This window comes from Lampetra fluviatilis, chromosome 13 (genome assembly GCF_964198595.1).
Source record: "Lampetra fluviatilis chromosome 13, kcLamFluv1.1, whole genome shotgun sequence".
Lineage (NCBI taxonomy): Eukaryota > Metazoa > Chordata > Hyperoartia > Petromyzontiformes > Petromyzontidae > Lampetra > Lampetra fluviatilis.
In genome coordinates this window covers 8,641,818-8,657,408 of record NC_136287.1, presented here as the reverse complement: position 1 = coordinate 8,657,408, position 15,591 = coordinate 8,641,818, and the positions used below count along the sequence as shown (strand labels likewise).

At 43.1% G+C, this 15,591-nt stretch overlaps 1 protein-coding gene across 1 annotated transcript in view; it reads left to right on the top strand.

Moving 5' to 3' along the window:
* Positions 1-15,591, top strand: part of MSH3 (mutS homolog 3) — a 72,429-nt gene that overhangs the window by 41,482 nt on the left and 15,356 nt on the right. The window contains exons 16-19 of the mRNA XM_078862251.1: positions 4,330-4,446; positions 6,730-6,837; positions 11,181-11,295; positions 11,739-11,896. Of these exons, the coding sequence (XP_078718377.1) occupies positions 4,330-4,446; positions 6,730-6,837; positions 11,181-11,295; positions 11,739-11,896 (498 nt within the window). The remainder of the gene's footprint in view (positions 1-4,329; positions 4,447-6,729; positions 6,838-11,180; positions 11,296-11,738; positions 11,897-15,591) is intronic.

Sequence of the window (15,591 nt, the reverse complement as noted above, 5' to 3'; positions counted from 1 at the left end):
TATTCATATACTGTATGTGTAAACTGCTCAACACATAAACATCGAAACAATGCTTAAATGTTAAATAAATAAATGTTTACAAGCTAAGGTCAACGATTGATTCGTCCTCTAGTAAGGTGTTATGAATTTAGAGGTGTAACTTTTAAATTGATGTGCTTTGTCATATGTTTTTTGTTTAATAGGATATCCACTGATATGTTTTCAGTATATTATTCATAAGTGTGACGTGGCCCATCATTAGCGCGTTCGCCGCTTGTTCAAATCCAACATTAGCGTGTTCACGGTTCGAATCCAGCGGCTGCCCTGATTACTTATGTGGGTATAATAACCACGATGACACTACGCGCCGTCTGTTTCACAGTGGACATTGACGATCCCCCTGATGTCATTGTGTGCAGGCGTCAAGAATACACATTTTCAAATTCAAAAAGTACCTACAAATGACTCAATTTGGGATTGGGCATAGCAATAATTGCCCACAGCTGACAGCCGTAATGCCCATTTGCAGGCCAGGTTATTTAGATTATTTTGCTGCTATAAATTTCCACATGATTAGCCACTTCGTTGAGCAATCATTTGTGGGCAGGTCGCTTCTGAAAAAGAAGCGAAAAGCTCAGTGGGCTTTACCTGGTAAGATAAAAATAGTTTAGTTTAATTTGCATGTATTTTTTAAGTGGTTTGTTTACCTTTGCTATGCTTTTCACTCCTATCGTGTTTTTGTATTTTGTGTTGTTGTAACCTTCTGACCTTCCCTCTCTGAACACCTGTGAAAAAGAGCTTCATAGCTCATCGAATTCCTCCAGATTCTGAGTCACTTTGAGCCCACAGTGGCAGCTGCCACTGGGGGTGCCCTTTCAAATGTTTGAATTGAGATGCAAAGCAGAGCCCTCTAAGACGCCTTTGCATATAAGGCGCTGTCTCTAAATCAAATCATTATTCAGTGTAAATATATATTCTGTGCTGTATACATGCTGTATATTTAACATCTATACTCTAAACTTTTATATATCCCTTATGAACCTAGATTCATTTAATTATATAATATATATATATAAATGCACAAGTGTGTGCATGTATATAATGTGTACATATATGCGTAAACACAGGCTGCTAGTGTTTGGCTTGAATCATAAGCATTTATCTTTGCCACAGATGCATTCAGGTGCATGCACAAATGTACTTAATTTAAGAGAAAACGACAGCCTGGTAGAGGACTGATTCATGCCTAACTAGCTGGAAGGAAGCTGTCAACTCGTTCAGATATTTGTTGACATTGTCTCTAGCCATGCGTATTGCCAGAAAACATCTGCGAGAGCAGGAATATGCCTTGACAAATTAGAATGTATGATATAAGAAAATGTGTTCAAATTGTTGCATAGGTTTCCCATTGAATTTTATTTCTTATATAATTTCCCACTTTACTCTTTGTTTTTTTCGGTAAAGTCACGTAGGTGAAAAACAAAATAAAAATAAAACAACTAAATTAAATCATGACGTTTCGGAAGCAGGTGTGGCTGCTCCAGCAAAATTACTGTAGCGTATGAAGAGAGCTATTTCATACAGTAATTTCCAATCTAGAATTAATTTCCCACTTTATTTAGATTTTAGCATATTGGGAATTATTTAAACATATATATGTCTTATCTCCAATGACCCTGATTCGTCAGATTTTCATAATTTCCATCTCTATGTTGTTCGTTTTATTAGAATGTGTTCTAAAATGTGCACATGCAAAGCTTATGGCAGGCATAAAGTGTATGTGTATTTTCTGATCGTTATTGAGTAATTTTATTCCCAATTTCACAATGACATGCAGTGTAACTGTTTTTGCATATATCTGATTATAAATTATTAAGGAATTGTTTTGCGTGACGTTGCAGTTCAAAGGCATCAAAGAAGTGATAACCTTTTGACACCAGGTGGCAATCGATGCATTACCTAGGTGATCTGAAGAGTGTCTCCTGTACGTTAATATATAAAAGGAAATGTACCACTGCTACCTGCAAGTAAACTATTCCCTTTGGTATTTTAAATTCGAATGTGTAGAAAATGTTCTTTGGCTCAAAAAATGTATCGTGTATCATTTCCATTTGCTTATTGCAGCCAGTAATACTACCTTCATGGTGTGTTCTGTTTGGGTTGTCCATAAGCGTCCATTGTTCTGTGCCGTGTGCTACGCTGTGCTGTAAATGTCAAGGCGGTTTTTTGTGCTCTTTCCCATTTCTTCTAAACCTATTTCCCAAGTGAGAGCCATCGTACAGCAGTCTATGGGTTAATGAGGAATAGTCAGGCTCGTGCACGAATGCACGAAATGTGCAAAGTGGGGTGTGGTGGTGCAGTGCATAATATTTGACTTTGACAGCCCGCGTGCACAGCTTTTATAATTAGTTATTAGACGATATCCGTACCATAGTGAGTATAGACATTTGCTAAGGATTTAATTCCAAAAAAAACCACAGGATTCCAGATCACCGCATTTCAAATACAGTCTTAACATTGGATTAATGCATTTGAAGTGTTTCTTTCCATAAAGGCCCTATCCCCAAGGTATAATGTAATTACGTTATTATTGCACAACCACTCGGAATTCAGAATTTCACAGCTGTGTCACTTAATTACCCTTTATTATCAAGAGTTAAAACTAATAAGTTTCGGGGATGTTTTATTCAAATGACACATCTTATAAACGTGAGAGTCACGGATTATGAGCACAGTTAGTGGGAAGTGATAGTGCAGTGGCTAGCACGCTGCGCTACGAACTCGGCGACCCGAGTGCCGGCCTTCATAGGTGCTCGCTAACAGCTCTTGCCTTAATAATCTGTTAAGGGCTATAATGGGGGTCTTTGTTTGAGCATCAGTTATATATTGGGTTTTATCAGTTGTAACAATGCAATGCACTCCTGAATACAGTCCACCACATGAGTATGTTATTTCTACAATGAAAGTGCACCTTACTCTGTCTACATGTTTCCTTATATAGTGAATTATATAAATTAAGAAATTCACCAAGGACTCTTATTTAGAGGGAGCCCCATTCTCTTAAACCATATCCTCACTGAGGTTGAGGTCTTGGTTATTAAGATGTAAGCAATTATAATGATCCACAATGATACCTCCCTGCCATTGTTTTTTGGAGTACACTCCTTTACAAAGTTGTTTACAATTCGTAACATTTTCAAAATACATGATACATTGTCTTTGTAAGGCTATGCCTTAATGTTTCCAAATACCACATGGGCACCCAGGTTAAATTAAAACAAAAAATGCATGTCGACTTTAAAGAAGCTAATTTCCATGATAAACAACTTCATGTATACAAGCTACTGGACATATGTGGAAAATAACTTTATAGCTCATCGGATTCATCCAGTATTCATAAATATTCTGATTCTGAACTTACCTCTGAGTTCCTGCACAGCTCCAAATAAACTCTCATACCTTTGACCCTTTTACCTTTATACGCATTATATAGGCAAAGTGTATTGTGTTATGTTCATGGAAGATGCAATCTAAGCAATAACTAATATAGATAGATACACACCTTAAGCTTATTTTCTGGACTGTCCAAGACAAGTGTGAAGATTTGTAGTGAGACGGTAAGAATGTGTTGTGTATAACCCTAGTTAAGAGCTACCATAGCAGACCAGTGACAATATCATATTCAAACACATCAGTCAGACGTGTAATGACAGGGTGACACCTGCTGGCCGGAAAGGGAATCACGGGTATGGGCACGGTTAAGTACCAACCAATCAGAGAAAGAGGTGTATCTGGGGCAAAGGTAACAGGTGGGGTTAGCCGAGGTACTCCGGGAACCTGCTCGAAGGTTCCACGAGAGGGCGTGACCTAAGGCGGGGCCTAGCCACGCCTGGGGGGATATAAGGGGGCGTGGACCCGGGGCTCGGGGCTCGTGTGTGGGGTCTTGGGTCCTGGCTGCGTCGCTGCTCGCCGACATCTCTCTCCGTTGTCCGGCCACGTGGAAAATCTCCTCCGTGGTTTCCATCGCGGTCATCGTCACGCCGCCAGCCAGAGGCGTGGCCGACTGAGGGCAATGGGACCACGCAGAGTGATTGGCTGTGTGTGTAGCCAGTAGAGGTGTTAATACCTAGAGTTATACTCAGTGTGAGGAAGACCAGGTGTTGGCCTGTGTTGTGCCCAGTGTGCGTAATAAAGAAGTACCCTCTACTCGACGTGTCACGGAAGTCGCTCATTACACATGCATTGGACAGTTCTGGACACAAAGCCTAGGTACGCACCTACAATATCAGAGCCGTACATATTTTGACTGATATTTTTTAGTAATATATATTTTTATTTTTCTGAACACAGTACAAAGGCGGTGACTCGGTTCCATACGCCTTTTGTGGTGCAGAAGTTCAAGCAGCTTTGCCAGCTCCGGGAGAAACTGCGAATCGACAGCAACGCCGAGTGGTTGGGTTTCCTCACGTGAGTACTGCATCAGCAGCCACCTGAGCCATAGCGTAATGTGGAGAAAGCGGTACAGAAAGTGTGGACTAATGTCATCTGTTGCTACTGTATGGATAGAGTTGCTCCCTCGCATGCATTGATTTCCTCCGAGTGTTCCAGTTTCCTCTCACATGTATAGACACCCATTAATTGGCTGAAAACATCGTACCTACGTGTTTTCCACATTGTGCAGTGTTGTGAGATACAGTTTCGATGAATGGCGTGATGTAAAAAAGCTTGATTTTTTTATGCATGTATAGTGACATCGAGGATGTCACTGTACGGTGCCGGCCCGGAAGGGTCGTGCCGTTAGATGTTCCTACATCGTGGACAGCACCGTGTGGGTGGCTGTGTGTAGTACCAGCCATAGCGGGGCTTGGCGAGCACTGGGATAGTGAGGGCACCACGCACAGCGTGTGGTGGGGGCTCCCCCGAGGGGGAGGGGTGAATGTCAGCCCAGGGGCAGGGTTGCCCCGGGCCATGGCACTCTGGTTGACCCCGTAGAGCTCTTGAGAAGGATCGAGAAGGCGGGCGGGGCCGAGGGCGGAGCGGCCCCGACCAGAGAGGGATATAAGGCGGGTCCCTGAGAGGGACCCGGGTCGCTGCATTCCACAAGCTGGAAGCTCTACGTCTCAAGCTGAAGCTCTCCGTCTTACGAGGCAACCACGTGGTCGGAGACCCGAGTGAGGGATCGACCCTTCGTAGCAGTAACTCGCTGTAATCTGGCAAAGAAGCAGTTATCCCTTTGTGTTATGGTGTTTCAAATAAAAGTGTTGCCTCTAAAAGGAACAACGTCTGCGACTCAGTTGGACCCACTACACATGTTTTATTATTCTTATAGCATAGTTTACAGCACAGCCTAGTGGCACGGGACAGGAAACCACGTAAGCGTTGATGCAGTGCATTGGTACCCTGGGGTAATTACGAAGAGCATCATTGTTGTTGAGATGCCCTCTCTCTCTTTCAATTCATGTTATTGTAACTGCTGTGCCATCCAGGCTGCATCAGTAATCTCAAGATTCCCACTATGCATTGCGAATGCGAGTCGTGTTTGTGATGGGGACAATATTAAGTGGACAAGGCTGCCTTGACAAGCACTTGGCTTCCCATCCATCAGTTAGAAGCAACTTGTGCGTGACGCAAAGTAGCCATGACCGAGCAGCACCACACGCCTGAGTTGGTTTAACCACCGTGTTTATCTTCAACTAGTCGTGCCTGTGTGCAGGTAACAGCATGGGTTTAATGAGATGGTGCCCAATTTGCGCTCTTGTATTTTGTGGAGCAGTGTTGCAGAAAATGTTTAAAATTGCATTTTCTTACACATGTTTTTTGGTTTTACCACTGGGGTTTCTTTTGTTCAATCAATAATGTTAAGTTGTCTTCTTATGACATTCATGTGTGTGTTCATTTTGACAAAGAATGGTTCTTAAAATGTTGAGAATGAAATACTTGTACCAAGTTAAAGGTAGGTTTATTTATGAGCGCTTATACTATTTCATATACAGATATATAAAAAGTAAATACAAGTAATCACACATAGATGTATTATCCTCCTGGAAAAACATGAATTTGACCTTAAATACTTTGTAAACTTATATACAGAAAGGACAGTTTATATTCTTTAAGCGAGATATTAAAATGAAGCGATCACGTTGTTGAAACATCTAAACACGAGTGCAGAAGTTGTGCTAAGTGAGTTGAGATTTGCACTCGCAGACGTTACACAAAACTGTACACGCGTATAATCAGGGTGGCATAAACACGTTTTGACAGTAACCTTCCATCAGAGTTAGACAGAAACGTGTGCTCTATGAATGACATGAACTGGACTTTTAAATATTCTTAGGTTTTTTTCGGTAAAGTCTCAGTCCTTTGTTATGTTATGTAGACTAGTCTCAAAAGCCGCACCTTATCATAATAATAAAAAGTGGGCCGTTCCTGGCCCATCCCCCCCCCCCTCAAGCAGTATATATACGGGGTAGTATCTCTTGGAATCTCTCATTTACTTGATACAGCAAGCGTGCTGTGACGATTCCACCTGAAGACGGAAGCTTGTGTTGCCTCCGAAACGTCGTGATTTTTATTTTATTTTTATTTTACTTCTATTAATTTTAATTAAAAAAAATTTTTTACCTACGTGACTTTACCGAAAAAACCTAAGAATATGAATACTTGCAGTCACGAAAGCTTCAAATCTAGAATGGACTTTTAAATGTTGTGGAGGAGAGGTCAGCGCTGCTCCCTTCCTGTTGCCACCCCCAGCCAGTTTGGAGAGCACTACCATAACTTCCGTGCGGCCGTGGCACAGCTGGCCACACTCGATTGCCTCTTCTCACTCGCCACCATCGCATCCAGAGACGGCTATTGCAGGTGAGCGAGTCTTTCATATTCTCCACATTCTTCTATTCGAGGTGGCTTGCTGAAATATGTGTGCGCATATTCGTGAGGAGTTGTGCCATCGGTTCATGAATTGTACCGTGAGAACCTAGATTCGATTCACGGCCATGAATAACTGCAGTAGCAAATTACATCTTAATTATATCCTGGGCCTCTATGAGTTTGGCTCCGCTTTTACACAAATACCTAGTGTGGTGTGTAAACGTCACCACTGTTGACGCAAAGGTGGTCAGGCATTGTTGTTGGGTACACCACATAGGTGCTCACTAACAGCCCTTATTCAAGTGTCATATATGGCTATTCAGGGGTCTTTGTCTTTTTGGACCTATACTTATACACTATATGAGTTCACTGTATGAATAATGCATATACACACAACAAACTCAAATATATAATTTAATTGGTATTCTTAAGCCTTTGAAAGAGATGCTGAAAGTAATTGTATGCCAACATATTTTTACATAATTCAATGTCAGTATTCAGAATAAAACCAAATTAGCTTACATTCAAAATGGAGTCTAATCGTAGGTTGTATAAATGCTTATTTTATTTTTGTAGCATTTTATGGTTTTGGTCTAATTTCTATCTTTTATTGCTCTCCTTTTTATTTGTTTTGATTTTGGTAACCCACGTCACTTGCAAATTAGACTTTCCCAGTCTGATTAAACAAACAAAATAAACACATGCACAAAATGTCATTCTCATCCATTTAACATGTATAAATAACGGCTTGATAGAGCTACACACACAGACACCACAATATGGTAAGTTCTAATTGCGCCAGCATGCGACCACAGAAAGCAGAAATGGTTGAGTAACAAAGCCACAAATGTTTTTTTACGTGCCTCCACAAGCAAATAACTGGTGCCCAGAAGGGAGAGGTTGGCCAGGTCACAGAAGAACTGTCCATGCCGTTGTCTCCACGGATTGTGCCCATGCATTCGATCAGCCACGGTGGGCACACCGCCATCACAGACTCGCGTGACTCAGCGACCTGGCACCACATGATGGCCCCCGTGATCAAAAGCACGTGACCCCGGCTCCTATGCATGTGCACTGCAGTGTGTTATGCAGAGCTGTGTGCGGCTCACCTTTCAGCCTCGGGGTTTAGCCACACAGACCCAAGCCGTATCCTGCCCAAGGGTCAGTTCCCAGCCTTGTGTCTCAAACAGCATTGTTAGGCAGCAGGCCCTCGCAATTCTGGCTGCTCTCCCTTCCTCACCAAAAGGGGCATGGTCTTACACGTACACGAGGAGGATGAGAATATGGGCTATGATTCCTAGAACTTAGAGACACTGGCCTCGGAGCAGGACTCTGAAGAGTCTCCCCACATCAGCAACCACCTCACCCTCACTCAAAGGCCTCAATACGGTTCAGGCCCTGTACACAGCGGTGTTCGAAACTTAGTTGCCGGAGAAGGACCGGAGTAAGACGGAGATGAGCACTGTTCTCTTCAAGCCTTATTGCTGCAGCTAGCTGAGAGGGAGGAGCCCAAGCAGCTAAACGAGGACCTGCTTGGCTTCAGCTACACCGATTCCTGTAATAGACATCACTTTCTGTGTACAAAGGAGGATGTTAGAGGCCCCAGCGAGGGCTTTCTGCAAACTGGCCAAGTGCCCCGGTTAAGAATGGAATTCTCATACCACAGAATCATGGTTGGCAAGGAGATCCAAGTTTGATGCCACCTCAATGTGGGGGGCTACCATGGTACACAAAGTCCTGCGCAGTAAATCAGGCATGCCTCCACATGGACTGTGACACCTCCACGATGTGCTCGACAATGTTTTGGAGAGAGAATGAAAGTGGACTCATATGGTGTATCTGGGATGTCATTGCCAGAGATATTTAAACGTATTATTTGGTTAAGCTCTAAGAAGTCCTCCCGAAGAGGTTTAAGTTGCCCAGGGACACACTAACTTTTATCCACCAGTACTTCTTAGAACTGGTTTTGACAGCAACAAGCCATGTGAACCTGGGTATTGGAACTCGTGTCCTGAGAAGCAACTCCATGTCTGGGTTAGTCGTCCGCTACAGAATTCTATGGCGGAGGAATTCCGCCACACCTGCCGACACAAAAAAGTGGGCTTCCTTTTCAAGAGAGAAGGTGTGTTCAGAGTCGAAGCTGTGCCTGTGGCTCAGGTGATGTACACCAAAGCTGCTTAAGGAAAGGAGACCGCATTCTTTCTGAAGCAGAGTGAGAGCCAAGCATCAAAGAAGATACTTTCAAGAGTGCACATGGTTCTTCGTCCTCTATCCCATTTTCATCCCTCCCCTGGGTCCTAGGCAAGTTTCGACAGGACCAGCCAATGGTGCTTGTGGTGACTAGTACTGGAGTAGGAGGTACCGGTTCGCTGAACTGGCGATATCCCAAGACAAGCTACGGATGCGGGTCTCATGCTTCCGATCATGGGGATGATTACGTGGTTGCCAGTCACCAGTTGGTAATGGTGGCGTGGATGGTTTTCCCATGCCCGGGTTGGCCTCTCTCCTCTGGGTTGGCAGTTATTTGTGTTTGGAATTGAAAAAGCAATTGTAGCTTTGTTTCTAAAGTGTTGCCTGTTCTGTGTTGCACACCAGCACGACCTAGCAATTACTGTGTCCTTTTCAGCACAACAGTGTTTATGGAGGGATAGCCAACATGTTTTAATGCATACCTAACTATTATAAATGTATTTTTAAAAATCTAACAGTTAAATGTCTGAATTGATTTGTTTCTCAACATCTGAAATAATCCAATCGTACCTATCTACATCTGCTGGAACAGCTTACTGCTGTCTCAAAATGTTGGCTTATTCTGATATAAGTTTTCTGTCAGATCTGTGAATCATCAAATCTGGAAAGTTCCAGTTTTGGAATAGATTTGTTGAGCGCTATTTCTGTACAGCAAAGGGGCAGTTGTTATCCCTGGGGATGATATCTGGTCAGCTAAAGGTCTTAGTCTATTCCTTCACCATTGTTCACTGTCATTTCCATACGTAACTTTTTTCTCCCCATTTTAACTCTTGCAACCTGTGATCGTTTGGCTATTCTGTGCTGGTTAGGGCTGCTGACAGAGGATCTTAATTTGCTTTCCAAAGTGCACTGCCTGCATTGTCACAGCTGCAAGCCGTGTAATTGCTAAAGATAAAAAAAAAATCCTAATGTAATGCTACCTTGAACGTTTATAAAACAGCTACAAAACACTGTGTCACTCTAGCACAAAATGGAATGTGACAAATTAAATGTTGTGTTGCAAAAGGTAAAATGGCTGCACAGCTTTGCAATATATTTATTTTGGAAGTGTTTCATTTTCTATGGCTTTGATGCAATTATTTTATTGCCAACACCTTCATATTTTCTCTTTCCATTACATCTACTGCTGTTTTCGGTTTGTTCACAATTGTCTCGTCATTCAGGAGATTACGAGTAGTTGCAATTGTGAACATATTATTTTACGCAAATGGTGTATTTTCTGCATGTAATATATGTGGAGGCCTGAACATTGTCACTGTATATGATACAGTGGCCTTGGGCAATTTGGTTACCGAATATGTTTTTGCGGGTATCAAATTTTTTGCCCACAATTTTATATATATTTGTGATTTTCTATCTTTTAAATTGATGGGTGTTATTGCCATTTGTTTTTGCCTAAATTGTAAATGTCACAACAATGTGTTTCGTTTGAACATATTGTTGTAATTTTAATCAATTCAGAATAGCCGAGTTTGAAACCCAATAATAGTATCAACCAAAATGCTCAAAGATTGAGATGATAGAAAATCATATCAGATAATATAATATATTTCCTTTGCACTAATCATAGTCTTGCAACAGAGCATTGATGTTCGGAGTGATAATATTAAAAATAAGAAATATAAATCGTGTATATGCATTCCAGTAATGATTTAAAATGTGTAATGCAAGTCAGAATTAGAAACCTAATTATCTCCAAGCTTTAGGCAACCTGTTGATCAATTTGCCCAGTTTTCTTTAGTCAGTCCCTAATTGATACACAAGTTTAATATTAAGTGAAATTCATTTAATATACAGATCATCTTTACAAGAGTTATCATGCCCCCCCCCCCTTACAGACAGAGCTCATACATTAACACTCTTATAAAATCTTATAAAATGTTAAAAGGCTCATGAATGTACATTTTAGCATGCTGTTACATTCTCAAACTGTATTTGTTGTCCTGCATTAAATTATCGTAAACAGATTTGTAAATGGAAATGTATAAAATCACCGTGTCAGAAAGTTATACTAGAATTTCACTAACTTGATTGTGATGCATCATACATTTTTGTTGTTATTAATCTTGTTCTCTCGGCATCAGGCCCGAGTTTGTCGTGGAGAAGAGTCTGATTGTCATCGAAGATGGCCGTCACCCTGTAGTGGAGCTGCTCTTGGGTGACCAGAATCAATATGTGCCCAACAGCACACACCTTGATGTGAGTGACCGTGTATGTGAACAGATGGCTCTTTAGCAATTGCGGTGTTGTTTAAAGGGAGAGGAAAAAAATAAGCCTTTGCTTTTGTCCATTCAAAGTGAGTTCTTTGGAGCACATCTATATCAATTGTGCAACTGACCAAAATAATACTTAAAAGTGTACTAAGTGTGAGCTTCATGCGGTTGTTACTTATGCCGAAAACGGTTTCTGCGAAATATAGTCTGTTGTTGTCCCTTGGCCAAATGGCTAATGCAGCATGACTTTCATGTGGCAACCGCTCATGGAGGAAGGAAAAGATTGATTGTCATCGGCAGCCACATGTGCGGGAGGAGTGTATTTTTACAAGGCGTGTGGATTTTGTGAGGATATCATTGAGTGCCCTGTGGCAGCGATCGATTGCGTGCCCTGCTTGCTGAGTGCCATTTCCTCTGGTCCGTTGGCAGGCTGACGGAAAGCGAGCCATGATAATCACGGGCCCAAACATGGGTGGCAAAAGCTCGTACATCCGGCAGGTCGCCCTCATCGCTGTCATGGCCCAGATGGGCTCCTTTGTTCCAGCGAGCCATGCCAAGCTGAGCAGTCTCCATGCAATTCACACCAGGTGAGTGAGCCCAGAAGCAGCAACTACACAAACATGGTATACCCACACAAATAATACTAAATTCTCTGTTGGATAAAAAAAACAGTTAAAATTCAGAGACAGTGTGTTTGCTACCTTTGAGTTCATATTTTGATTTAAAGGAACAGTGCTGGTCTTGAGTGACGTGCATTGACATTATTAATGTCATGTTTGTCCCTGGCTTATCTCAGATTCATCACTTTACAACCTAAAAATCAGTGAAGGAATGCTTCATGGCCTATATATGTCATGAAAAGAATTGACCCATTGTATTTAAATTCATCAGAATAATCTGAATTTCAAGATAGGTGTACATGGCACCGCAAATAATGGCAGCACCAAAGCCTCTAAGCATTAAAAGGGGAAACCACAGGCATGAATGCCAGACATGAAGTGAAACCTTGAGTTATCAAAGGGAAAGGATTCTTATAACAGGCTAAGGTCAACTGTCATGATGCATACACAGACATGCATGCTTGCATGTTTAAATCTCTGCTCAAGCTTGCATAGAGTGGTGATAGCGAGGCGCTGCCATGTATCTCTGCATGAAAACAAAAAGCATTTAATGCTCTGCACATTTATTTTCAGAATAATAAGCGGTGTGCACGAGAAACTAAGAATACTCATGTGCACACGTTGCATGTGACGGTCCCACCTGAAGACGGAGACTTGTGTTGCCTCCGAAACGTCGTGATTTATTATTATTTTATTTATTATTATTTTTTACCTACGTGACTTTACCGAAAAAAACCTAAGAGTATGAATCCTTGCAGTCACGAAAGCTTCAAATCTAGAATGTGAACACTTATGTAGCTGCGAGTGCTTGCTTGGGTGTGTAGCAAGTGAAGGTTGCTAATAGCATATTTCAAGATGCTCGTCTTGTAATGTTGATGTGTTGGCTCTTTACTATTAACTAAGCCATTAAACTCGTGTGGCTAATGTATAAAATACATAGAACACGCACATTTCCAAGGTTATAATTTCCCCAAGAAAGTTTACCATCAAGGATCGGAACCCTGATAATGCATGCTCTTTTTCACATGAAAAGCTTTGATGGTGAAATTATATAGTCCATAGGAAAATAGCAGCTTATTTTCCTTATTAGTAGCATCTTCTGTTCTGCAAGTATATAAGAAAGGATTACCAAAAAATTCAAAATATGTTCGTATAAAGAACACGCTTTAAAACTTTGTTATATTTTTTCAGTTTTCATTCTTGGCCTACACAAACATTTGTGCAGTCTACGCTTGTACTAAGTCTTCTTTTAAGCTGCTTTTAATGCCTTGGTAGAGTTGTGGTTGTGGTTATACATTTGTCCAATTTTTTTATTTTACTGTTTTTATAAAGTGAAAACTTGTTTTTAACAATGGCACCTGCCTACTAAAATAGATTGCCTCTTTGCATTCTTACTTAAGTTCAGAGTAAGGGCCGTGTGGGTTTTAAGTGAACCCCATCTGTTTTGACCTAAGGGTTCAACCACACATCTCTATGTCTGTGCATTTCATTAATCACCTTATATTCCTATTTAAATTCCTCACCGATTAAACTCATTAATAATTTACGGCCAGCCTTATTAATAATGTACAAAGCGAGTCTTACCACATTTAGGTCATGACATCATTCAGCCTGGAGCTGTGCCGATATTTCGAATGAATACCTCTTGAGCGTGTGATGAAATGGTGTGCACACGTGTCAGTATCCTAAAAAATCCCGGGGATTCGCATTACAAATTTTAGATATATCTTGGAATTTGAAACGAATTTAAAGTCTCATGTGCCATGTGACTTGTTGTTCATTTAGAACCCTGCATACTGTACACGGTTGTTTGTGATGACCATCGTATGCACATTTTACTCTGCATGTATTCCTTAACGGGAAAATGTCAAAACTGGGTGGTTTTTAACTTTTGCCGACAAAACTGGATCCCAAATGTCAAAACTGGGTGGTCTTGGAAAACGACAGGCAAAACAGGGTGGTGCTTTTTTATATGATAAAACTGGGTGATGTTCAATGTGGACAAATGTCAAAACTGGGTGAAGAAGGTGTACGATTTAATGTATCATTTTGTACACGTTTAGGTCCTTGCGTTATTCATCCATATGTCGCCACAGATTTAGAGCGTTCCAAATGATGTTTCTCGTGGCTCATGTTCCATACCTTGCACCACAAACTTCCCGTTTGCATACTGGCACAGTGTGCCAGCTCGCTACTACAGTAACACTTACTTGCCATATGTATACTGGCACAGTGTCCCAGCTTGCAACTACAGTAACACTTTCAGCTCGCGAACATACACGAACTTGCCATTTGTATACTGGTACAGTGTGCCAGCTTGCATGCTACACCTACTACAGTAGAACAACAGTAGATAGTGTTTGCGTCGAGAAGTATGGTGCTGCACACTTAGAACAAAACATGTTTGTTACATATATATAACTACTTCGACGGGCAAGAGCGCTTGTTGTGGCCCTTGGCGCGACAAAAGGAGCACCGCGTGAGGCCCAATGGGCCACCTTCGCCACGGTTGCGAATCCGACGCTTCTTCGGGCGGCCAGCCTTCTTCTGGCGAGGAGGTGGCATCATGGTGTTGTCGCGTTGCAGCTCCTCGGCAATGGGCAGCTCGATACCGGCAACCGAGGTCCATGTCGTGTTGATGGCAGAGACTTGGTAACACACCGCACATGCGTCGTAGAGCTCGGGCATCCGCCCAAACGCCATGAGGGCACGAATGTAGTGCCGACACGGCAAGCCCATCTGCTTCATGTACCCGCACGTGCACGACCGAGAGCTGAGATCGACTCGGCGCTTGGCAGAGGCGTAGGCGTCTGGATCCTTGACGTATGCACGCGTCGAGGTACTCTCGTAGACCTTGTACCTCGGGGCCAACGCCTGCTGAGCGTCGATGAGTCCTTGAGCGTACGGCGTAATGACACGCCCTTGAGCGGCCCACTTCTCGGCGTCGCTGCAGTGGGCAAAGGCCGTCGTCATCATGTCTTCCATGTGGTGCATGAGGAAGTGGAAGGGGTTCATCTCGCGAGCCGGCAGGGCCTCGCTGTTCGTGGACTCCACAAAGTTTGTCGTGCGCCAGCCGTACAATGGCGTCGTGTGCAGGTGCGGGTAGAGCGCCCACGTGTGGGGGTCGATCTTGTTGTAGTACGTGGCCGCCGCAGGCAGAGCTACGCCCAAGCAGCCCAAGGAGCTGCGGAACGCGGCCTCGGAGGCGCACCCTTGGGCATCGTAGATGATGCCTTGGAGGTCGGGCGTGAACGCGGAGCCGATGTTGTCCACGCCGTTGCAGATCAAATGCCGCGTGCAGTGGATGAGCATGAGGTCCTTCCAGTCGGAGGCTAGGATGCCCGTGCCACGATCGCAGAAGACCGGCGTGCCGTCGAGCTCGATGTCGTTGGTCGTGCAGCAGTTGGGAAACCAGTCGTAGGCCGCTGCCGTCTCGGACGGCACCAGCGCCACGGCGAGAAGGACGTTGCGGTTGTTGCCGTCGCGCCCAACGAGGACGAGCATGGTTCCATTGTAGGCGCGCGCCTTCATGTGCGACCCGTCGATGCCGACGACGCGTTGAAGACTTGGCTGCAACGAGCGTGCGATCGGGTTGCAGATGAACGCACCCCAGAAGATGCCCGCGTCTTCTCGCACACTGCAGGTCGTCGCGTTGAGCTTGC